This window comes from Scomber japonicus, chromosome 8 (genome assembly GCF_027409825.1).
Source record: "Scomber japonicus isolate fScoJap1 chromosome 8, fScoJap1.pri, whole genome shotgun sequence".
Classification (NCBI taxonomy): Eukaryota; Metazoa; Chordata; class Actinopteri; order Scombriformes; family Scombridae; genus Scomber; species Scomber japonicus.
In genome coordinates, this window is record NC_070585.1 from 15414319 (window position 1) to 15440488 (window position 26170).

Below are 26170 nucleotides of genomic sequence, written 5' to 3' on the forward strand. Positions count from 1 at the left end.
TGTTTGATGGAAGCTACAGAGTGTGTTTTATAAAATATAAACTTTCAGAACTGAAACTTCACAACTAAGGCTTTAAGCTTGACCACCAAGTGTTTGTCAAGCTCATGTCTAAATTACTTTCTTTTACTTAAAAATTATTATCATGATTTCATGATGATGACTAAAATGGCACTTACTGCTGGATACCAGTTTGACGTCTCTCCTGTCAATGAGCCCTGCTTGATTGCTGGTTTCACAGCGAACTGTGACCTGCTGGGGCTTGTGGAAGGTCAAGCGGCTCCGCACCTGGCTGATTTTATGAGTCTTACTATAGCTGACGTTTGTCTGGATGTTCAGCACCTCTGGCTCTGGTGTCAGTGGGTGCCATATCGCTGTCTGGTTGCTACACCTGCAGCAGGACATGGGATCAGCAGGTGGAATCACTGGTAATAGTGTAAAGTCAAAGCAGATGCACAGAATCTGAAAGTAAAATAAACTCCTATGTATGGTCAGCCCCCTAGTGTTCACTGTGTGATGGTTCAGCATTGATGAAGGGGTGGTGCGACTTACTTGAGCATGCTGTCACAGCTGTACCACTGTATGATCGGGGTTGGGACCCCCTCAGCTAAGCAGGTCACCAAGTGTCTCTTTCCTGGGAGGTGGTGGTCAGTCAGGTCTTTAATCTGAGAGGGAACTACACACAGGGGGTGCAACAGTCATTAATCACTTCTGACATGGATAAAAATAAAGTCTGTGCCTGATTTGTCTGTTTCAAGACCAGTAATGAGTCCTGTGGGCAAAAAGAACTACATCTGCCTCTACGCTGTAATAATTTTACATTTCTTAGAACAGAACCTAACCTTGCACCTCCAGGTCAAAGGTCACTTCCTTTGTGTCATCTCCGTTGGTGACAAGAACAGTGTAGAGTCCTCTCTGCTCCGTCCTCACTCTCACCAAAGTGAGAATACTGACATGCCTGAGGGGAAGAAATAATGAAGAAAAGTTTAGCGTGTTTGTGGAAAGAAGGCTAGTTTTTCTATCTGTGAATCAGCATCTTTGATAATATGTAAAATGATCAAGTCTGTAGTAAAGAATTACAGATTTTCTACATGGTCTTTGTGTATATGTGTCTATTTTTAATGCTATCTATATTTGTTTGCTACATGTATATTTTTGCTTTATGTGCATGGTTCTGTTGCCATGTGGACAATAAAGTTTTCTGATTAATGATTTTGAAAATTAAAATTTTAGCTTCTGGACTATGTGCTTGGTCCTCCAACTAAAACATGATCTGTTTTTGTTTTTCCTGAAAAATATTTGTCACTTCTGACAGGATCTTGTGTTTATGGTTCATATGTGATGAAGGATGGAGTCCTGCCCTCTGGAGAGCATTGTGTTTCTTTCTGCAAAAGCCTTATCTGGTGATGACTGACAAGAGCTAGACGCCTCCAGAGGCTGTCACCCAAACAAAAGTCCAGTGTTACTTGTTTAAATATATCAAAGTGTATATGGTCATTAGTTTCTTTATGGTATGTAGGGTATTTTAAATCTCAGCTAATGAGTCTCACCTGATCTCATTGTCTTGTCTGGTTCTGATGATTTTGTCTCCCTTGATGATGGTGCCGTCTTTGCTCCAATTGACCTGAGGGGGAGGGTAGGCCTCAATCTCCACTCTCAACTCCACATTCTCTTGCACCTTGGCTGAAATGTTTTGTCGCTGAGCAGGCCTTATGTCCACAAAACCTCGCTCTGAAGGGGCAAATGTTCATATTGTCAGCCACATACTGTACATACCGTACACTTGATCTTCTGCACTGTATCTTATTTATTTTGGATGAAACAACTTAAATCAACCAAGTATTCATGCAGCATTTTATTATTGTGTGACATCTTATTTCACTTGACACCAGACTGGACACAGTGGACTGTGCTGCTATTCACTGTTGAACTTCTGTGCCCAGATAATATGTGTCTTTTCCACTGAGACGTCCAAAAGGCTCTACTAAACTGTCCTTGCCTGTCTGCAAGGAGCATGGCGGTTCAAGCTATTCAAGGATTTCATAAACATAGCACACCTCGCTGCAGATAGAATAAGCATTCACAAACCCAAACACCGTCAATGGCTGTCAGGAGACAGAATAAGGAGGGAGAGCTCTGTATGATGAATCCTCATGACTCTTCAGTTGCTGTAAGATGGCTTAATTGTTTAGATGCTGAATGTACTGTATGTTACTGAGCTTGCATTACATTGTTATTTTATATGTTAATGATTGAAGTTAATATGTACTTAAATGCTATTTGGTTACCTGTAGAGTACTGTGCCCCCTAGTTTGATGATTAATTTTTTCAAGTTTTCACTCATGGCATAAATAAAGTGAGCAACCCTAACCCTAACCCTACACTTCAAACAGAAATAAATAAAACTGATCTTCATTTCCTTCAAAAGATGTGCTTCTCTCACCTTCATTTTCAAAGGTTTATATAATAAGCACTCTTCTTTCTGTGGGCAAAACATAATAATAATCTCCTGTCTGAAGTTTGTTTTTGTGTGTGTGTGTGTGTGTGTGTGTGTGTGTGCGTGTGCGTGTGTGTGAGACTTACCAAGCACAGTGATGTTGATGCTAGTAGAGGCAGTCAGATCTAGGACCCCCTCATGGACACTGCAGATGTAGTTTCCACTGTTGGCTATTGTGGCAACTGGGTAGATTATACTGGACCGCATGTTTGTGGCAGACAAGACAACTGTCTCCGGCTCAACCTCAAAGACAGAGGAAAACAATCATTTTAATATCACACCTAGTATTAATCAAGTACAAGTGATCAAACATCTGAACAGTGAGGCTTTATGAAACAAGATGCTTTTTTGTTTACATTTATATTCCACTAGATACTACCACACAGTTGCTGATCCAGCAGCTTCATCACATTTCATTGATACAATTAAACATGATGAAGCTTCCATCTTAAGTAACACTATTTTCAGTAAAAATGTCAGGAAATTTGCCAAAAGTTTGCTGATATCTTTTTTTTTGTTTACCTTATTTTAATTAAGACGGGACAGTGCAAATTAATAAAACACATGGTAATACATGAGTAAAAAGACCATTTATCTGTAGTCCCTTGGTCAAACGCCTTAGTAAAGTACAACAGAGCAACAGAGTGGTGTAAGATTACCTGCAGAGAGAATTTTCATAATGATTCAAAAATGAACCCACATTTTATTTTTCCACATTTAAGAACCAGTTATCACAACACCAACCGCCATATGTCCTGAGTAGAATTTCACAGGGGGATTAAAAACTGAGGTGTGTCTCTACATCTTGATGCAATTTGGGCTCGGCCATGAGTCTTGAGAATGATCACGGAGGGAATGCTGAACAAAAGCACTTGTTCTGCTCCACTCCTACTCACCTCTCTGTTGGGGATATCCCAGAAAAAAGTCACCAGCTCCACTCCAGGCACTGTGCAGTTTACTGTCAGCGGTTCTCCCTTCTTCAGAACGGTCTTTGATGCATTAATGTAGGCGTCCATGGCCTCAGGGACTGGTACGGGAAGAGAGAGTGTGGGGGTGATAAGAAAGAGGAGGTGGTGATCATTCAACTCCCTAACTACTAATCAATCATTACATTGTTCAAAAATAATATTAATATGCATATAATAATAATATCTAATCACCACAATATGAGTCAAAGCTGAACTTGGTAGCTGTCTTGTGTAAACAAAAACTTTACAGCTCCACAAAAGGACAAAATGTTCCTCAAATTTCTTCTTTTGCACTGTTCAGTGTGTTTTTAACCCTCATCCTGCCAACATATTTAACATACAAGAATCTTAATAATGTGACAAAATAACCATCATAGCAAAATGTCAACTTATATCTTCTCAAAACATTATTAGTCGGTCATCTTAAAAAACATTTTTTTAACACAACATTTTTACATTTTTACGTTAGAGTTAGGGAAATGACTCATGACTAGAGTTGTGTGTGATATTTTAAATTAGGACACACGGCAAACGATAACTCAATAAATTGTTCCATCTATTAAAAATGTATGGGTGAAATTGGGTGCTTTATACTGGGGTCCCCCAGATCCCCAATACATTGGTAAGTAAAAAGCACTAATTAATACAGAAACAGAAAACACTGATATGAAGTCTTTAGAAACAAACTGATACACCAATTCATGAAAAATTGTAATGATGGAATAAAGCACCTGTGGGATATGACAAAAAGTGGGTACCCTAGTCGTTAGGATTAAGGCTAGCTAGCCAAACTTTGGGACCAGATGTCTATTATTTAGGTTATTATCACCTCACTAAAAGAACTCCTGCATACCCTCCAATAGCAACTCTTCCAAATGAGAGTTGTAGGTAGACCAAAGCATATTTGATCAAATGTTCAATCAACAGTTTGTGTGTGTGTGTGTGTGTGTGTGTGAGCGTGTGTGTGTGTGTGAGTTCTGCAAATATTAGGTGGCGTTTCAGCACAAATTAGGGAGATCTGTTTCTCTAATTGAACACTTACCAACAACACTGAGGACGTTAAAAGCATCAGACTCCCTAACTTCTCCGTTCAGCTCCCCACGACACACGTAGGTCCTGTCCTCCAGCCGTGCTTTAAACCCTTCAGTAGGAACATACTGCCCCTTGACGGGGAGTTCAGTGTCCCTGTCATATAGGGTGACATTGATGTCTGGGTTAGTGACCACACAGGGTATGGTACTCTCTTCACTGGTCTTTGTCACCATACCATGAGCGTTCCCAATGAACCACACGTCAGGATCTGCAGACAGAAACATGCTTTTATTTGTTTTGCATTTTGTATAAACCATTTTGGCTGTTTTGTGAATGGGATACTGTAACATTTCCAACTGACAAAACCCACTAAGTCTTTAAAATATGTCACAGAATCAAGGGTAAACCAGGTCTTACTTGGGACAAAAACCGCTACCTCCTTCGTTTCATCAGTGGTTTCATCAAGGCACTCATAAACCCCTGTGTCCTTCCACGTCAACTGCCATACATTCAAAACGCTAGACGTGGTGCTGATTTGCTTGATGTCATAGTGACCATCATATGCATCTTGTTTCCTGAGAGAAGTCGACGCGTCGCTCCTCTTAAACTCCCAAGTTGTCTTTTCTGAGCCAGAGCAGGTAAGAGTGAGTTGGGAGCCCTCAGCCAGGATGAGCGTTGTGTTGCCAGGTGAGATCTCCAAGCAACATGACTCAGTGCAGAGATACAGGAGAGCTGTGGTTGACACAACAAGGAAGAGGTCAGGTTGGAGGTCAAAAGGACAGCAGCATGAGGTCAGAGGTTACATCAACAGTACAAGCCAGATCCTGTTCTTTCTTTAAATGATGAAGGATATGAGTTGTCTGGAGTGGGTAAGCGGGAGGATAATGACACGTTGTCAGTGACAAATGTATTTAAAATGACAGAGGTCAGTTTGGATGTATCAGTTGTCCTTTACATCAAGGTTTTGTTATCTACAGGCAAGATGGAAGGTTCTGTATTGTCTGTAAAGGAAATAAAACATTTTGAAATACATTTTCCCCTCACTGACCAATTTCTATTTTCAGTCATAAAAAGTGAAAATTGGCATGTAATAAAAAGGAAAAAACTTATTTGCCAATATTACTTTTCTTTCTGTGTGGAATAGCCTACCTACATTTGGCATCACACTCCAGATTTCCCTGCAAAACCACCTGTGGTGCTGTTACAGATTTTCCTTCTTTGCTTATTTATTGAAACTGATTTCTCACCTGTGACTGTGATGGCCAGATGGAGCGTGCAGATGGTGACACTCCTCATAGTGGATGCCTTCAAACAATTCTGCACACAAACAGATCAAATAATACATGTTATAAGTCACATAAGAATATTCTGAATAATAACGTGCGTCTGATGTGGTTTTTAAATGAAAATGCATGCGGGACCTTGACTGGCTTTCAAACTAGTTCTGATGTCACCAAACATGTTCATAGAAACATACTGTATCTTAAACTCAGATAATATGTGAGCACAGAGAAACTTTCCACCTCAACAGACAATTGAAAACACCCTTCTAGTGTTATGCTCTGCATATTCATCAATCTGCATCATGAAGCTCAACCATGTGAAGCAACAATAAGCAGAAAACATTTTTGAGTGGGATTTTTTGGAGATATATTGCTTCACACATTGTCTTGAATAATATTTCAGAAAATATAATTTTGTGATGAATGTAAACATTTAGTAAAACTCAGGAACAAAACGGCATGAACATCTAGTTTGTGTTCAACCCAATTACCACACAACACCAGCATATCTCTCCAAATGAGTTGGGCTTTATATCATGATGAATGGGTCCTTGCCCTCATGGGGGCAAGGTTAAGGGAGAGTTGCATGTCAGCGCAATCTGTTTGTAATCACAGAAAATGACTTCAAACTCTGCTCTACTCACACAAGCAGTAACAAGACAAAGTATTTAGCTTGTTTTTTAATGGTTTCTGGCCAGCACACAGTCTAAGGTGCAGAAGCAGCTCGTTCTGGAGGTATTTGATGCCTTGCTGCACCAGGACAGAGCGACAATGTCTGGCTCTTATTGTTCCTGGTTCACCAGCATTCTGCCCACTAACAAACGGGTCACTGTGTGCAGCTTTGGAACACACTCACTAGCAACAATGCTGCGTCCGAGTTATTCTAGCACCGTGCTGAGCCATTAATTGGTTTTGGTGTAAACAACAGTGAAAATGAGGGCATTCGCATAAGCCACTGACGCAGAAGTATACTTAGGGTTTTCAAAGGTTGAAATGGTTTGGTAATACTAATGGGATATCAAGTTGTACTCTGAGCTGATATCAGCCTCTCAGAATTTATTCAACAGCTATCAAGGTCAAAGTTGACCGATGCTTATCATCCTCCACATCCTCAACATTAAGCACCATTTGTCAAGAACTTCAAATGTTTGAATTTTGCTGCAAAGTCAGAAGCCAGAGAAAATGATTGAGGAGGGGAGGGGTGGTTTGTTGTTATGTTTGGGATGGGGGTTAAGGCCTGCAGCACACAGACGTCTGGAAACAGTTAAGGATGGATCACAGGCCTCTACGCAAGAGGGTGGGAAAGACGGAGAGGGCGGAAGAGTGAGCCTTGGGAAGAGCGAGGGTGGAGGAGGAAGTGAAGGAGGAGAGCCAGTGGAAAAATTGTGAAATGTATCTTGAGAAATCTTGCCCCATTTAGCGTTTTTACTTGATAATGCAATCCAATTTTACAATCTCTATTTTAAGAACTTGGACTATGTTTATACATTATGTAATTGAAGACATGTTTTTAAGATTACATTTCTCCATGTTATCTGAAATTACTCAGTTTTGTTAGTGGAACTTCTTTGCCAGCATCACCTTTAAGATCAGAACCTACAACATAAACTCTATTGAAGTTATTTATCTTTTAATGGATAATTAAAGAGATTCATGACCTGATTAGTTTGGAAATGGTGGTCAGTTTCAAGAAGTTCTATGACTAACCCAAAGCTGGTTACTCAAACCAGATACACAGTGTCTCTCTAAATTAACTGCCTTCGGCACTTCCGCTCCCAAAACGAAGAGTTCTTGAGTTGCTCCAAAAACATGACTAGTCCATTTCCTCCCCCGCCTCCTGGTTCTAATAAAAAGAGGTGAAGGAGAGACAGATGGAAAGCAAGTGAGAGAGAGAGAGAGTGGGGTGGACTTTTTTTTTCTTTGTGTCACAGTTCATACACATCCTTATTGGCACACACTGCCTGACAGCATATGCTAAAGCGCACATACTGTACACACAGGCACACGCTATATTATACCCCAACCCCCCATTCCTTCACCCACACACACTCTCTCTCTCTCTCTCTCTCACTCTCTCACTCTCTCACTCACACACACACACACACACACACACACACACACACACACACACACACACAAACAAACAAATCTCTCCCCCCTTCTTTTTTTTGTCGCTGGTGACTGTACAGTTCACGTTCCCACAGTACTTCTCTGGAACTTTCCCAGGACCGCTGATACACTTGGGACCCTGCTGGTGATGATGGTGTGAGCAGAGGGGTCGCACTCATCCCTGAGGGCCCCCAGCAACGAGGGACCATCTACTAGGAAAACATACATCAACACTTAGGAGTACCAATAACCTTAGTGTCACTGATGATGGCTTTGAGAGACAACAACCAAACATGTTGACGCCAAAGACTTGGCAGTATGAGAACTAAAATATCTTATTGTGACTGGCTGCTGATGTTGTTCTTGCTAAAAACAACAGCTACATTAGGGTTACTGCAGGATATTAATACTTCTGAGATCAAACACCATAAAACCTTCCTTGTTGAACAAGAATATAGGTGCATTCAAGTCTTATTTTAGGTCTTTGAAAGGGACGGAAAAATAATGTTTGGTTTTTGTAATATGATGAGATTTTATGTTGACAGATTGGCAGTGGGGGACTTTGAAGGAATCTGACCCTTAAAATGGGATGTGCTGACTAGGACCAGAGAGCCAAAGGAGCCAGTAGACCACTTCAAAAAGAGTTCAGAGAGTGGACGCTACTGCAGTAGATTCATCCAAGATTCAAGTGTCTCCTCTTAAGTAAGGAGACAATTAAATGTATTGTAGTTTTAAACACAGCTGTTCTTGTGTCCTGGTCCAGTCTTTGAGCACATAGGGAACAGAGCATGTTATGAGGCATTAAAAGGGTCAGGACACTAGTGAATCTGTCAAGAAGGTTTGGCAGCATTGCAGTGACTTTCTTTCCCACTTATTAAAAACACTTAGTAGCAGCATGGCCCCTTAAACACAAAGCTGATTTCTGCTTAAACCATGAAGACAATAACATGATGTTTGAGACAGTTTACAGTAAGAAACATTGACAGTATCCATAAATCAAATCAGGTTGTTCTTGAGCATAAGATATTGTAGAGGGTCTATAGGATGACTTAAAGGATCTGAAAAACATTATTCTAACACAGATGTTTATTGTTGTCTTTTTTTTTCTTTGAAATGGGATATTCCATCCCTGCAATGACCGTGGAGGTCTGAGAGAGAACCAGTGTTTATGTAAGTGATGGCACAGTAATCACCATGATGGATAAACTGTTATCCCATGGTTTTTCTCAGCGATTCTGGGAATTTGGTGGCTGATTGACCCTTCCTGGTTTTCATAAACAACCCTGCAGCACTCAAAGTGTCACCAGTAACGAGAATGAATGCTAAAATCGACCTCAGCGGGACGCACGCAGCCCACGCACAGCTTCAGGATACAGCTCAAATGCGTAAACTCAAGTCCCTCAGCAGTTTGTAATCCTACTTCTGGGATTATCTATATATATACACTGTAGCTGCATGTTTGATTCAAACATCTGGCAATGATGAAGCAGTCTGTGTTGAGGTGGGAACTGCTTTTTCCAAATCACATTTTCTGTTTGCCTCATAGAGTCCCAAGGGGGGGGGGAAGATTGCACTTGGAACAAGAAGTAAAAAAGTGCAATTTATAACAAAAGAAAGATGTCCAAAAAGCCTCCCGAAGAGCAGCTGTAGCGCTCTGACTTCCTGTATGGGGAAAATTTCTGGTCTTGTGTGGGTGTAAAGCAGTGATGCATCAGTGACATAGCAGACCACCTCCACCACTAACCAGAAACTGACGGAGACAAAAGATGCCACAATGAGTGGACGGCCAACTGCACATAATGAAATTTCTACAAAGAAGAAAATACCTTTAAATAACAAGCTGCACAGAAAAGATGTAAACTCCCAACCAGAAAGCATGAAAACTAAGAACGAAGAGTTTAGAAAAAGAAAAAAACAAACAGAAAAAAAAATCAACATGCAAATTGCCAATGACAAAGCATGACAAACCAGCGGCACACCACAAGAATACTGCACACAGCACCAGACAGTGGAAAAAACAGCAAGGGGAGCTTGCAGACATATGGGATACAACTTATAAGAAACACCACATCAAAGCAGACAGAGTGGGACAGCAGAAGGAGCGCATGCATAGCCTTACATCACAGACAGTGATGTTTACTCTGCTGAAGTGTACAGGAAGCTGTGATCTGCAAAAAAAACAATTCCAATTTAGTGGTCAGTTTTTTCCAAAGCAAACAATTATAGCTATGACTATGAACTATCACTGACCAATTCTTTTAGGACATGTACTAAATCATGTACTGGAATAGCTGCAATGCAGAATGAATGTACATGCCATATTCGTCATCCAAGTTTTTTAACTGTTTTTAGAAGGATGTCAAGGTTTCGTGACGTATTTCTGAACAGCATGAATTTGGCAAGCTCTGTGGGAAAAAATGACCCTGTGTGTCTTTGTTAAAACAAACGTCCATTTTTATCACTTGTCTTGGACAGACAAACCCCCCTGAGGGAAACCTTCTGGTCCCTCGGCAACAGACCCACGATGCACTGCTCCCACCCCAGGCGGCCTCACCGCCCCACAACATGACTTATATGCATACTGTACATTAGCAGAGCTGTAATAATGATGGATGAACTGCAGGCTCATGAGTCGAAAGCAACCTCAGCTGGGATAGCATAAATGTCACCAACACGCTGTCTAAATATGTGAATACTGTATGCAGGAAATGCGTAGGTGTGCTGCCTGTTTATGAAGCCTGTGTTTGTATCATAATGATACATATTTCAGACTGTAAAAGACAGAAAACAGTTAGACCTCTAGCATGTTAACATTCACTTATGTAAAAATATCACTGCAACACAGCTAGCTTTTTGTTTTGTTTCTACTCATGGTGGCGCACGACATTAGTTTAAAACTTTGATTTTATGAATTTTTAACCACTTGGGGGCAGCAGAACAAGTTGTAAACACAACATTGGCACAGAACCATCTCTTTTGGTATTTTTAGTTGCTAAATGTTCATGTATGCTTGTTAGCTAGTTGCTAACTTTGTCTGTCATCTGGTGGGCAAGCAGTGTGCAGTGGATTCATCAGAGCTTTTTTTGCAAAGAGCTGCCTGCTGTTACTGATAGAGTCCAAACAGTAAAGTTGTGGTCCATAAAACCAAGACAATAAGATAAAAGGCACTAAAATGCTTAGTAGAGCTGAGGGTGATAACTGTGGGTCTATCATTATGACTGACCCTTTTCATGTTAAAAGTAGGAATTTGATCCAAATTCAACCTCTGCTGCTTTAAGTCACTTCATAGTCTTACAGTCTTGTTTTTTTTTAAAACAACGGAATATACGAACATCACAGAAATAACCCACAAAATGATGTGCCATTATATTTTTGGCAAATATTTTTTTGGACAGGCTGGGGCTGGAGAGAGGTTTTCATCATGTGTTATTACAATATCTGACAGAAACAGTTTGTCGGGATTTTTGGCTCACTCACCAGCCCTCGACAAGAGGCTGCAGTTTCACAGCTGGACACAGGACGCTGAAAACTGAATCAGCAGAAAGCTGTTTGTATGTTGTAATTTGAGAGTTTAAAGCAGCACTGAAGCCATCTCACTTTTGCATGATCAGATTTACCTGCAATGAAATTAATTCTAATACGTCTGCACATAAACCCTCTACTGGTCTTACTCAGTTCACCTTTAGGATACAGTGACTGTGAGTGGTCTTGCCTCAGCAACCAAAATGACTTTGTACTCATGCTGAGGCAACACATGTTTGGGAAACTGTGCATTTTGGTTTGCTCCCTTTCAAACTGAGTTGTAAATGCTGTTTGTTGTGGTGGTGGGGGGGATCTAAAGAGCTTCTGGGTAAAACTGACAGTTGAAGAATGATAGCCTTGGATGTGGCTGGTGTTTGATACTGGTTTAATGATCTAATTTTCTACTCATTTGAGAACCTAAATGAAGGGGAAAAAAAGAAAATTAAAGCAGCTGTAGTCATTGAAGTCATGTAAATGTTCCTCTTTTCCTCGAGCAGTAAATCTTTACGTTTTTTTTTTTACCAGTTACACATATTTATGTGCTTTGTAGTTCTTTAAAAGCCTTCACCAGTAGTTATGTAGTACAGGTATGTGTGCAATGATCATACCTTAAAAAACAAAAGCCCAGCCAATGCAAACTGTTGGTGCTCACAGGAAATAAAAGGATGTCATATATAGTTGCTAGCATAAGCAGCACCACATCCTCCCATGTTATTTTCTTTTAAGACCTTCCAATCCATCTGTACGGTGCAACACCCCACCTCCCCTCCTTCTTTCTGCACACCGGCCGGCCCACAAATACTGGAGGGTATGAGCCCCTCAACCTACCTCGTGAGAAATGGAGGACGCCTACACACACTTCCAGTCCCTTGGCTCTAACACACCCGCAACCCCCTCAAAAAGAAAGAAACAGAAACAGCTGAACACAATTAAGACTGACTGGATTTAAAAGCTGCTCGTTTCTCTAAATACGATAAAGCTGGAAGGAAGGGGGGAAAGGAGGGATAACAGCGACAGAGAAGCATCAGTTTGGGTGATTTCTATTGTTTGTACAGTTCTGGCAAAAGTTTTATCACCTTTACTGATTAACTTTGACATTATCAGAGTGGATTAAAATAAGCTTAAAATAGCTCTTAATATTTAAGTATAATTTCCCATACATGAGCGATAATAAATCGGAGGCTATGCTTTTGACACAAACATCAATGTATCTAATAGATGCTAATTCTGAAGGCAGCTGAAGCAAACAGAGAAAGTGAAGAAATTTGAATTAGTCTCAGTTTTCCATTGTGTGGAATATTCTTATCTTGTAAAAGCAAAAGACTGTTTTTCTTTGTCCTCCAGTCTTACTGCACTGTATCACCAATTCCAGTATCTTTTTGTTGGAGCGAGGAGAGCACGGACCACAGAAAAAGAGTGGTGCCTAAAAAGAACCTGATGGAGGCCAATCCTCCTAATACAGTAAACTATAATAGTATAATATTATAAATAGAGTAATATATAATCCTTGTAATCCTTTATTTAAGTAACACAGTCTTAGTAAGTCCTGCATTTAAAATTGTATTTAAAGACCCCGAAAACTTGGTCTCAACTATTAGTCTACAATGTGAAATACTGAAGTTAAAATTTTAAATAAAAAACAATTTAGATTATATTTATTGAAAGTTTAACAGTGGAAAACACAGATAATCTGTTCTGTGTGGCAAAATAAACACAAATTGTCATTGCATTTTGATTAAGATGCTGCAACTCTGATTGCACTGACCGACATGATATCATAATTTTCCAATAGAACCCCGCCCTCTTCAAATCAACACGAAGAGTAGGCAAAAACAAACAAACAGAAATCTCTTGTGAAATAACTGAAACTGTTTTAACTTTGGCAGACAAATGTGGGTGTTTAAAGGAGTAAAGAGTACAGGAGTAATTTGCAGAATTGGATCATTATTATTGATAAGTAAATATAACCCCCTTTTTCAAAATGTAGCTGGTTGAGTAAGCTTATTTGAATTCATATCTATATTAATGTCAATGCTTCTGGAGAGGTAACTCTTTAAACAACACACCATACTTTTTGATATGTTTTGTATGTCAAATCTTAATCTCAGAAAATAACTAGTAAATTGTCAAATAAATGTAGTGGAGTGAAAAAATAAAGTGGCATAAAATGGAAATACTCATGTACCTGGTCGCCCATAAAGTTGGAATAATTTTGTTGTCAGACACATTCCTCTTTTTATTTTATATTTATATACACATCAGTAATCACCTTTGACCGGGTGTAATGAGATTGATCAATACAATTTTGAGAATATATACTCTTTATCTATCAAGAATAAATCACATTTTCACAATCATTTCATGGAAAGAGGTAAAAAATATTTTATTCCAACTTTATGGGCAAACGTGTACAAGTGGACTTGAGTAAATTGTGTGCCTCGGTTTGTTGTACTGCACTGACAATTTCTCTGTATTACATGTGTGAGAATGACACCTTTCTTTACATTTTCTGTCTGAATTCCTCCTAAAAGTCTGGTGTTATAAACAAAACATTTCCTCCACTAGTTGTCCTGCAGGAGTGGCTGTGCTCTCTGACTGAAGATGAGATGCAGCTGCCTGTCAGCTCTGTGTGAGTGGGTTGGAGGGAAAGAAGGAGGGAATGAGGGGGGAGCCCAGATGGACGTTGAGCCATACAGGATGCTGTATTGCAGCACCACTTAGTGCTCTTAATTGAAGCTATATGTCTCAAATAAAAGTATAAGGGAGCAGTAAAGAAGCAGTGATCTATAGAGGGGCATGTGGCTGATGACCATATTACAGAAAACAGCTCAGTCAAAAAGTATGAGTGATGAATTATGAATCAGCCGACCACCCGAGAATGAGTCAGACGCTGCTATTTTTAAATATCAAAAACAACATACATACATTGATAAGTATAATCACGTGATAAGATGTCTGAGTAAATTCCTTTTTAAACTTTATCCAGATGTAAACAACTTCACACTAGTTTACAGAGCACGGTTGTTGAACAGCTGTGTGTTGAGCCAACGGAGGATAAATCACAAGAGGACAGAATGGGATCAGTGTGTTTCAAAAGTTGTTGCGGAGCTCAAACTGTTACACATCGCCACTCCGAAGCACATGTGAGCTGAATCAAACTTCTGGCATGTTTTCTGCATGGTCATAATGTGAAGCACATTTCCTCGGCTGGCATGCGGTGAGGCCGGAGAGCCAGGAAACAGCTGATGACGAAGGATTAGGTCTGGGCCAGGGGAATGGAGCCGACTGGGCCTTGCTGCATCAGGGCCGGGGGAGAACAGCTCTTCTGCAGCACATACCAGCAGACTGACGCACAGAGAGAAAAATCCCCACCAGCCAGGAGACAAATGAATTTTCAGTTTCTTTTACAAATCCCCCTGTTAAGATTGTCAGGGTGTGTTTTTAAGGTTCTGTGAAATGTTCTGCAAGAGATATCCTGCTGGCGGTAAAACTATGAAATGAATGCAATGAATGCAATAGTCTACCATGATGATGGTTGATAGTAAGAATATGACATGCATGCAATTTTCCAACAGCTCATCTGCAATAACAGCACTAGATAATGCCTGTACCAAAATATCACAGAGCCATCTCCAAACAAGATGGACAGAGGAGATAAAAAAAACAAAACAACTAATTGTAGAGGAGGAGAGCAGTTAACACAAAACACATGCCAACATTGTTTAGATTACAACTGATACTGATGCTAATTCAGATGCTCTGATATCAAAAAGGTCATCAGGATACGGAAGATTGATGTGCAGTTAACCAACCCCACAACTAAACACCACAGCAACCGTACATGGTAGGGAAGTGGGAGCGCTTTCAGGTGCAAAACATATGGCAGATTAGAGTGAAAAGACATGCATGCCACATTTGTCTCAGCCATGAAATAGCTCGCATTGCTGTAATGTAACTCATTCCAGGTACTAAAACCTTCTCCTGTGATAAATGCAAAGAGATGTTTCAACTGACTGTTTATGTCTACGTTCCTCAGACTAGACCGAGTCACTGGTTTATGAGAGATTTACATTTACAAAAGGGTGACCAAGGCATGAAGCTATAAATCGCTGTTACATGAGCTTGTATGTGTTGCCACTAACTGGATCCATCCACAGTTAAAGAGGATGCTGGTGACAGTGACTGATGCCAGGTCTGATATCACTGCACAGCCATGGCTTTTCAGTGGGTTGAGATATGCAGAGAAGATTGATTCTGTTAGGGCCATTCACAAGGGAGGAGAGAGACTGATGGTTTAGCGGTGAGGACCGCCGGTTCACTCAGGGTGACTGAGGAGGGCTGTATAAACAAGCCCTTTAGCAGTGGAGCAAAAAGTGGGGAGCATACAAACAGCTTATGCTATAAAGCCCACTCTGTGTGTGTGTGTGTGTGTGTGTGTGTGTGTGTGTGTGTGTGTGTGTGTGTGTGTGTGTGTGTGTGTGTGTGTGTGTGTGTGTGTGTGTGTGTGTGTTGTGTGTGTGTGTGTGTGTGTGTGTGTGTGTGCGTGTATGTGTGTGTGTGGACACCCCGGGTTACCTTGTTGGATATATTGTCTTAGCGAGAGGATAAACATTGTTAAAATTTCACCATGTAAAGACTGAAAAGGTGTCTATGGACAGAGAAGCAAATTGTCACCATGTTGATGTTTGAACAGGTTGCTCACACTCTTTCACATTGTAATCCCTAGTGTGTACACACACATGTGGGTAGCAAATTCCACCAACACAGACTCATTACCACCTCAACACTGACGACTAGCAACAGTTTCACACAACAAAAGTTCCAGCTAAAGTGGTCATACCAGACATTTATGTGACACCTATTTATATTTGCTCATCTTAACAGTTTAGTCCAGTGTTGTAAGGATGAGGTCTGCTCTGTGACAGACAGCTGTGAAATGTAATCTGTCACAGAGGGCTTCCCATGCAGGCTAAGTGAATTTTCACCATTTTGTACAGTACATCTTGACTCCTGCCAACAGCTGCCAAGCAGCCGTGACTAAAAGTAAAATCCCTGACAGTGAGGGAGAAGTAAGACCTCTTACCTTCAGAGTGATCCTAGAAACACAGACAGGTCTTCCCTCTGCTTCCTCTCTGTACAGCAGTTGGTGTCCTCCTTCTGAAGTCAGAGGAGAGATTTCCAGCGGCTTCTCTCTACAGGGACTGCTGCCTCAGATGTACAGATGCCTCAGATGTTCAGAGTCAAAGGGCTTCGAGGTTAATCTCTGCTGTCCCGGGAGTCCGCTGGAGGAGGCACTGTGCTGAGCCCGGCTGTTTGTTTAGTCAAATCACAGAACCATGGGGGTATCCTCTCCTCTCTCACACTCTGAAAAAGCTCCTAAAGAGTGCTATAAGTTTGTTTTTTTAAGTGTTCTCAATGGGAAGACATACAAGCTCCTTCCCTGACAGACTCACACAGAGGAGACTGTCAGTGGTCTGGCCCTGATGAAGCTGGAGTAACAGTGAGCAGGGAGGGAGAAGAGGGAGGGAACTATGAAGGGGGAGTTGAGCAAAAAGGAAGAGAGGGAAGTTTCAAAAAAAAAGGAGTGAAGTGGGGAAAAGCAGAGGGAGAAAACTTCAAAATACAGATCGAGTTCTGCTTGTTGTTGTTAGGTAGCAGCTCAGAGGTCCCAAGCTGGAGTAATTTGTTTATGAATGGAGCAGCGAGCAACTGGAGGTGAACAGAGACTGTCTCTATTGGCAACAGCAATCTGGACCGCATCTAACCCTCCATAAAACAACAAACACAATAAAAAGGAAGAGAAAGAGTGAGAGAGTGAGAGGTCCAGGGGAGAGAAAAAAGGTTTTGGCAGAGCTCACAGCAGCCTGCTTTGGAAACAAACATGGAAGTCTCAGTTTCTCAGGAAAATAACTTCACATCTAGAATCAGGTGTAAAAGAGAAAATGGATTTAAAGTTTGGGTGAACCTGTTTTTCTCACATGTTCCATCTCTTTTTGTCTTCTCTTTTCTTTTTCAGTACAAATAACGTAAGTGTCTTCTTTCTTTTGTTCCTCTTTCTCTCTTTCAAACACATGCCGTGCAGATCTGTTTTCTGTATTGGCCCTCTTCCTAACTTCTTCCTTTCCCAGGATATGACTGGATGGCTTGAGATTCATAACACAAATCTGCAGCTGACGAAGGCCTTTTTCTCTCTAACAAGGGGACTCCGGGGCATTAAGAAAGGGGAGCGGGGTGCAGACAGAGGGGAGGAGGGAACAGGGGCTGAATTGGACTATAACCATGCTCTCCTCTAATTGTGAGGGCAAATCTAAAGGCCCTGCTAGCATTAATTAGAGAGCCAGTGAAGCCCCAGTAATTAGATAGGAGGGGAGCAACACCGCACAGGACAGTCCCACCTTATGTAATTAACACCTCTTTGCAATAAATCCACCATATTTAACTCCATGGATCGACTCTCATATATTTTTAGTGTTTGCAAAGTCCATTAAAATCTTGCCACAAGACATAGGTAATAATCCAGCAGTAGTAGACATTTCATTCATGGATGCAAATACTCCCCCACACACAATCTCTTATCAGCTGGAGATAAGACACACACTATCTAAACATCCTGCAGCAACCCAAAGCTCCAACAGGACACTGCTTAGAAATATCTGATATCTCAAGAATGATAAGATAGAAAAGCATTTTTATCAACATTTATAATTTCAGCATGGCTCGATGTTGTTGCATTGGCAAAGTATTACGAAGTGCTGGTGAAAGAGAAAACAAGGGGCTGTGTTTTGCTTTATATTTGGCAGCTGTCCTTGTGTATTCATACCGCTTGACAGAGTGGCAAACCACTTAACAAACTGGACTCCAAATCATTATGCTGCAACAATACCCAGTCTATTCAGCCTATCTGAACAACTACAAGAGTGTTTTTTTCTATCATAGCTGATTTGGATTGTTGCCATAGCTGGAGTGCAGCCAGTGCAACTACTATGTGTTTTCTGCTCCACTATTTGTGTTTTGCTCTTTAGATATAACTGGAAGTTATCGCTCAGTGTCTTCCAGTCAAAAGACACGTAGGGAACAAGATGCCGTAAACACCGGGCTTAGGCCTGGACCTTCAGCTGAACCCTACTCACCACTGATAGATGAAGATGGATGAAGTGTTTGATCTGGAGTCAGAGCTATTACAAATTATACTGATAAAGGATTTGAGTCAGATGCTCCTCAAGACATTCAGATGTCATTGTGGTCCAAACCTGAAACTGAGCCACAAAAACACAGACAAAAAAAACCAAACAAACAATAATTATAATCATCATAATTTGTTTAAATAGTAACTTTAAAGTCACTTCACAATTCTTTCAAGTCTTTCCTAAAACAGTGGTCAGATGCTCCCATCAATACCAGCACGTTTTTCTTTCTGTAATTGTTAGTTCTGTTCATACTGGATCTATTTAAAATGTAAAAGGACCAACATAATATGACAAAACCAAAATCAACTGTCCTGGTGGCCTGACACTGACCATGCTTGTTGCATGTCATCACTCCTCTCTATCTTCCTTCATTTCCTGTAAGCTCTCTCTTCTGTCCTCACCAATAAAGGCAAAAAATGTCCCAATCTGTTCTACTTCCCTACTCCCTAAAAGTAGAGACTGATTATGAAAAAAGTGTTTTATACATCCAGATTCGGGAAACATAAGACTGCACTCCTTTTCTCCTACTCTCTTATCTCTTCATTGTGCTGATTTGACTAATCTGATTTTAAGGAGTCAATAACAATTTCCAAAAAGAAATGTTGTGCACCTTTAACAGTAACCTGATGCAGTCCTGTGTGATAAAATATTGCTCTGCTGCTGCAGTCATTACTTAAATCAAAATTTGTGACCTGTTTTATAAATTAGGCGATCCTGAACTCAGGACATAGTGGGTGAGTGTGCACATACCACCTCCCACTCTTTATTCAATTAAACAACTGAATTTGGAAGAAAAACAAGAGCCAGTTTAACAACCGGGACTGTTGAGATGCAGTGAGTTACACAATCACAACTCTTTTTTCTATGAGCACATCATGATGGCAAAGAAGGCAGATGCCTGCTTGTTTATCAGCATCAAAATGACATGAAGTTATCCACCTTTCAATTTCTAACTGTCTCATTGCAGCATGATCTTCAGTATAGAAATGTTATGGGAGCCTAATGATTACTGTTTGCAGGTTTTTTGTGGACTGTATTTGTAAGAGGAAACATGACTGTGGAAGATGAAAGCCCTGGGTGTGTCTGGGCACCTAAAGCAGCCCTCTTTCTAACACATGTGAGCTTTTAGATTTGGTGAAAAGAGAATACAAACCTCTTATTAGTTCCCCCTCAGTGAACTTGAACGTCTCGCCAGCTACAAGGAGACCAGTGGGAACACTGTTTACACTGCACTGTTTAAACTGAATCTCTATACATGGATTGTTCCCTACAGCAACCCCTCATTTAGACAAATATTACAGATTTATAATGTCTGAAAAAAGCTCATGGGTTCATTTTGGCACATACTGTAGCAGCAGAGAAGTGCTTTAAACTTAAACTATGTATATCTTTTCTGGCATTTGAATGTTTAAGGACATTTTAGTGCCAGTTTTTGGATTATGACCAGACAGTTTGTGCAGAAAAGTTTGTACATTAAAGTATTATGTAATACATACTGTAAGTGCTGACTCCCCGTTCCTTTTCTTTTAGCCAAGTTGTTAGGTTGCTAAGATCCCATGTACTGTATATCCAACATTTGTGTGATGCACTGTTTACGTTGCACTTGCCTTAATGTTCAGGCCTGCAGCACTTTCATCTCCATTAACATGAGCCCACTTCATGCTAGCAACTGACAGCTGATAATGATGTTTTGACCAATACACTAACATGAATCTTTTATGAATGTTTGGCAGATTTATATCTAGATGGACTCTGATGAGCTTGACAAGTGGAATATACAGTCTATTACATGATATTCTCAGTACATCAGCTTAAAATAAACTTTGTGCTTATTATTGAAAAGTTTTGAAACAGCAGATTTGTGTCTGAAGGAAGAGGGTAAGTTACCTGCCAGTACTTAATTTGTTGCTGCCCTCAAGTGGTCAATGTGAGCAGGAACCAATTTGGACAAAACACTTACCTGCCTCTACACTTTAAACGTAATCAGTTTCCACATATTTGTTAAAGATTATACATTAAAGATAGCATTTTACTGTAAGCCGAAATCATCAATACTATTTTGTCTATACTGCATCTGTTTCCCCTGGTTTCTTAAGCTCACTGTCACACCATAGAGACAGTCACTTTAAACAATTATCATATAAAAAGTCATAACAAAATCACCAGTATCTTACTGAAAATATCCTGTTTAGATAATGAATAGGGGAAGTCAGCTGTATTGTCCTTGTTAAAGACACATGGGATGGGACACCATCAACCAACACCCCCTCTTGGAGGTCACACATTAGATACATAGATAGTCTGTATTGTCCCAATGGAGCCTGCTATTCCACACAGAAACATTCAGATATTCACACAACATATCAATATGCAAAATACATGCATATAATATTCATGCCCCCTATGCCAACCCTCATCTTCCACACACACACACACACACACACACACACAGACACGAACCTGGATTGATACAACCATGTAAACCAATTGATGAATAGGTACATTTAGCCTATAAACTGTACCTAACCAAAGTTTTTAGGTATTTCATGTTAGTACTTTCATGTTACTACATTTTACATATATAACATATCTTATCAAATGTGTTATTAAAGATTAAACTACCTAACAGTATCACTTAAAATTAGCTCCACCTCAACTATGCACAACATAAAAATGCTGCTCACAAAGTAATTATCAGGAATTATTATTATAAACACAATATATGCAAGAACTACTGCAGAGGCTGTTCTGCTCAATACTTTTATCTTTTGTAATTCAACTTAGGTAAGATTTGTAATATTTCTCATTGCCACTTTTACTTAAAGGATCTGAATACTTTTTGGATCACTGTGCCAAATCACATTTTCATTTACAGTCTCTGTGCGGGAAATCACATGAGCTCAACACTTACATGTGCACAAGCGCGTGCACACACAGGTTTCTTTTATACATGGCCTTATCAAAATGATTAAGGACAGACTGGGTAAATTAGGGTCAATGCACTCTTGTCGCCAAAACGAGCAGGCAGGTGGGTCTCAGGTAAAGCGTGACGTCAAGATGATACTTTTGAACTCCTTGGCAGTAAATCTATAAAGGTGTGTAGTCTTGCTCCTCTAAGCCTGAACCTTAGACTGCAGTGAAAACAGAGCGCCAGATCCTGCTGGGAATAAACCACGGAGGCCTAACATGCGCCAGCTGGTTTGATTCACTGAGGTTCACCTGAGAGTCACCCTACCTGTCAGACACCGGTATGTACCCCAACTCACAGCCGGCCAGACACCCGGCTCAGACACTGTCACTGAACAGTCAGTACATCCCGCCTACCTATGATTTCACCGGTTATCGTCACGCCGACCCGTCGACAAGTGTCTGGAACAGCGTTTACGCTCCCCGGGAGGAGTATCCGTACAGCTTCCCGGGGTCAAGCCCCAGCACCGGGCAGGTTAGTTTCACCTCCCCGGAGCTGAGCGGCACGCCCACCGCAGCTGGAGGGGGGTCGTTCACCCCCTACAACATTATCTCCGGCCAGGACCCCTTCTACCCCAGCAGAAAACCACATGAATGCATCAGACCGTCCGTTTCAGGTAGGACTTCTTTACTGATAAACATTGTAATGTACTGGACATAGAGGTGAGACTTATTGCAGGCTTTATGCAATGAAATACTTAGGTGCATTATAAATAATCCTGTTACCATATCATTAAAAATGTAAACACTTCATTTTGTTTTACTAGTTTTTGACACAGACAACCATTGTCACAAATTGTTTAAAGGTCTATCTTGGATTAATCAGACAAATTAACAAGTTAAACAAACAAGAAACATGGTCATATAGTCTATCTACTATTAAGGAGGCTTAAACTAACATCATTTTTGGTTATTAATTATTACACTCCTCTATGCTGTCACATGACAAACTAAACTGCAGCAGTGGGTGTGCAGATGACAAAAAAACAGTTTCATAGACTGGGACAATTTCAACATGTAGACACAGTTAAGTCAGACTGACTGCACACACACATTCATCAGTCCTTTCGCCTCTCCCTTCCGCCAGTGAGGCATAAGATGTCAATGCAAAGCTAACAGTGGAGGCCGTGGAGTCTGCAGAAGTGACGCTCCCCACCCTCTCTGTCCACTGGGTGGGTGCAAAAGGGTGACAAACTGGCTAGATAACACTGGCAATGCAGGAAGTCTGCAGAAGTCAAACCAAGTGTGAAGGCAAATTCTTAGGCCTGACAGAATTGTGTGTGTGTGTGTGTGTGTGTCTTTTGCTCGGCCATGATCGATGCTGTCACATGGTCAAGATTTCAGATCAATAACTCTGACTCACTCTTCCCTGGGAGTGTGTATGTGAACATGTGTGTCCATGAATGTGTCCTGCCTATGTAAACACCTATGTAGACACACTACTCATGCCGATAAGGAGAACCACTGAAGCAATGCAGTGGGGAGTCTTTACTTATAGTTAGTATGATTAATAGAGTTGATGAGGCTTTAAGTGGCGCCTGAACTTGAACATGGCACCAGGCATCTTCAAATTAGTCGTCTGTCAGGTCGCGACTTGCCCCGCACATGACTCACTGACACTACAATCACTCCTGTTAGCAGTACTGGTAGGAATGAAGACAAATACAAAGGAATAATTGACACATCTACACATCAATAATTTAAGTTTCACTAATTCACGCTTATTTTATGTGATTCAGCAGGGAAGACTCGCACCAAGGACAAGTACAGAGTAGTATACACTGACCAGCAGCGCATGGAGCTGGAGAAGGAGTTTCAGTGCAACCGCTACATCACAATGAGGCGAAAGACTGAGCTGTCTGTGACGCTGGGCCTCTCCGAAAGACAGGTGAGAGGGCTGGAGCAAATGAATTAAAGGCATAACGGTAAGAGGTAGGGACGAGGAAGAAAGCACAGAAAGGATGAAAAGCAGGTGAAAAGATAATATGGTAATATTCAGCATTTTTCTTATTGTCGACAATAAATTGATCCCTACAGGTATTGTTTTAACCAGATAAAGCTTAATCTTTTTTGCCATAAACATTAAATTGTTAAAATTATTACAATGAACATGGTCAGTGCACGTACATCTTCCCATTGACATTAATACACACTCGAACACCAAGTGTGTATTAATCCACAGCTGAAAATAGACCTAATGCTCTGTTTACTCCTGTCGGCTAATGTTGGCTAATAACTTTTTTTGTTTTAGGTAATTTTGTACATCTCTCCTATTTCAACACTCATGTTGAGATAATTACAACACAGAAGCTTTTCAGAGTTCTTCAGAAATCCCATATAGAGGGAAAAACCTGTTTTAGAAAGAAACAGCAGCAACTTTAATAGAACATGATGCAAAGCTGCCAAAAAGCCCCAGTTTTGCAGAAATTACGTTAATGGTAAAACCCTCACTTCTGTTCTCGTGATGCTATTTTTGTTGTTCTTGTTTTTACTGCTTTAAAAGAAACAGCAGCATTGCAGTAGAAAACCATTTTGTTGGGTTAATGGTGCAAGTGTCACTCTTGTTCTCATGATGCTATTATTGTCGTGAGTCTCATGACTGTTTTCAGCCCCCACCCATTTTGGTCATTCGAGCCACAGTTTAGGGCGACCTGTTGCTGCAACTAAAATCATTCTTGAAAAGTAGGAAATAGGAAGGAAATAAGTATGAGGCCAGATGAGGCAAGACAGTATTCAGTAGTCAGTATTTTCTGTTTTTATGGATGTTTTTTTAACTCACAATAAGAGTTTTTACATAATAAATATATTTTCAATGTTGATCTCTCATGCATCTCGCATCTGTGGCTCAGGTGAAGATCTGGTTTCAAAACAGACGTGCCAAAGAGAGGAAGATAAACAGGAAGAAGTTGCAGCATTCCCAGCAGGCCTCTACTACCACGCCTACCCCACCCGTGCTGGGAGGACCTACTGACACCCACATCACAGCCAGCCAAAGCAGGAACATTTTGTCTGATACGATATCAGAGAAATACTAGGTGGATCCTGTACTGTATGAAAGACTGATGCAGCATGGGAAATGTACATAGTGTTTTTTCTGTTTTGTTTTTATAAGTTCACCATAGAATGAATGAAGATGATTCACATCAATGTGATGTTATAATGATGTACCCCGTACCTGCCTTTTACAATGACAAGCACTGCATGTCTCTTGCACTGATTGCCTGAAATGAGCATTTGCCATTCACAGGAATTTAATGTATAGTGTGGCTTACGTGTAAGCCACAATTTAAAAGCAATTTTGTAATTTCCTCTTTTTCTAACGGTTTTTGCCCACATCACAATGATAGCGTGATACACTATTAGTTGACACATTCTAATCTATGCCACATCTGCGAGAAAAAGGAAGTGTGTCCTTCTGTTTTTCTCTCTTTCAGATTGCTCTAACTGTATGTCAAAGGTCCAAATCATACTTGAGCATAAAAATAGAAAAGAATGATGCAGATTATTAAACTAAAACAGTCCTGACACTTTCTTTTAGGAACATAAAATGATGCTAATTCATCATTTTACATCACCCTTTGTATTTACTGGAAACAGAACAGAAAGTGTTACGTTTGTTGCTGCTATGTTGAAAATCGATGCAGGATGTAACATTGTAAAGCAAAAACATGTACACTTTCGGTTGGGGAGTAAAAGGCAGCTATACGGAACTGTATGTAGCATGATAGGAGGAGCGATGGTACAGAAATGCTAACAACTAGCAAATACAGTAAAAGCAGTTGTATTTTGGTATGAAAACAGCAATGTTGTCATTTGGCATTTATTTTTTAGTAGGTGTATACTATGACATGGAAAAACATTTGGTGAAAAGATTTTTTTTTTCCTTCTCTTTTGAGCCATAATGTTTTTATGCTGTAATAGCAAAAAACAGAACAGTTTAAAAATGACAGAAATAAGAAGAAGTGCTAGGCCACATCCTGAAAAGAAGCTGCAGACTGAACCACATGACTCATAATCTACAGTACCTTATGCTGATGAACACGGACGCCTAGCTTGGTCCTTGCTTATCTTGTCTTATAATAATAACCTATGCATGTCCTAAATTTTAGAGTTTGTACCATACCTAATAGAACATTAATATCTTCTGGTAAAAATAGGAACAATGCGTGGCAATGTGTCAAATCTAAATGTAGCTGTAAAAGTAATCCAAAGAGCCACTAACCTTGTTCAACTGTCTGTTTCCTTGTTTTCACTTTGAATGCTTGTTAAAATAATGCAGTCATATTTTTCTTTGTTAAAGTTGAACTTTATGCTGGTCTTGCTGTTTGTAAAATAGGTTTTACTGAACGTTATATGAGAGCAACACAGCAGTGTATTGATTTGGTATGCATTTTCTGTTCATTAGCACTGACCACAATCACCAATCTGATTAAACATTTCCGCAAAGGAAAGCTTGATAAGTTTATGCAGAAGAAATGTACCAATGGCATATATCTACCCCATACAAACTTACTTAACTAATAAAGTAGTTTAATTAAATTGCGTCCTGAAATGACTTCATTTTTAACCTTTTTTTATTTTTTATTTATACAATAAATATGGGTCACT

At 40.3% G+C, this 26170-nt stretch overlaps 2 protein-coding genes across 2 annotated transcripts in view; one reads left to right on the forward strand and one right to left on the reverse strand.

The window, feature by feature from the left end:
• The window catches only part of pdgfrb (platelet-derived growth factor receptor, beta polypeptide), a 29619-nt gene extending 12749 nt beyond the window's left edge, over nt 1–16870 (reverse strand). Inside the window, exons 1-11 of the mRNA XM_053324023.1 lie at nt 16492–16870; nt 5742–5811; nt 4912–5226; nt 4505–4762; nt 3387–3521; nt 3297–3298; nt 2581–2737; nt 1548–1728; nt 840–955; nt 550–673; nt 177–388 (exon numbers count right to left, since the gene is read on the reverse strand). Coding sequence (XP_053179998.1) covers nt 177–388; nt 550–673; nt 840–955; nt 1548–1728; nt 2581–2737; nt 3297–3298; nt 3387–3521; nt 4505–4762; nt 4912–5226; nt 5742–5790 — 1549 coding nt within the window. The 5' untranslated portion in view covers nt 5791–5811; nt 16492–16870. The remainder of the gene's footprint in view (nt 1–176; nt 389–549; nt 674–839; nt 956–1547; nt 1729–2580; nt 2738–3296; nt 3299–3386; nt 3522–4504; nt 4763–4911; nt 5227–5741; nt 5812–16491) is intronic.
• A 4975-nt stretch (nt 16871–21845) lies between these two features.
• On the forward strand, nt 21846–24722 carry cdx1a (caudal type homeobox 1a). The gene is made up of 3 exons (XM_053324022.1): nt 21846–22179; nt 23302–23450; nt 24412–24722. The coding sequence occupies exons 1-3, from the start codon at nt 21846–21848 to the stop codon at nt 24595–24597; spliced, it is 669 nt and encodes a 222-aa protein (XP_053179997.1). The 3' UTR covers nt 24598–24722.
• The last annotated feature ends 1448 nt before the right edge of the window (nt 24723–26170 follow it).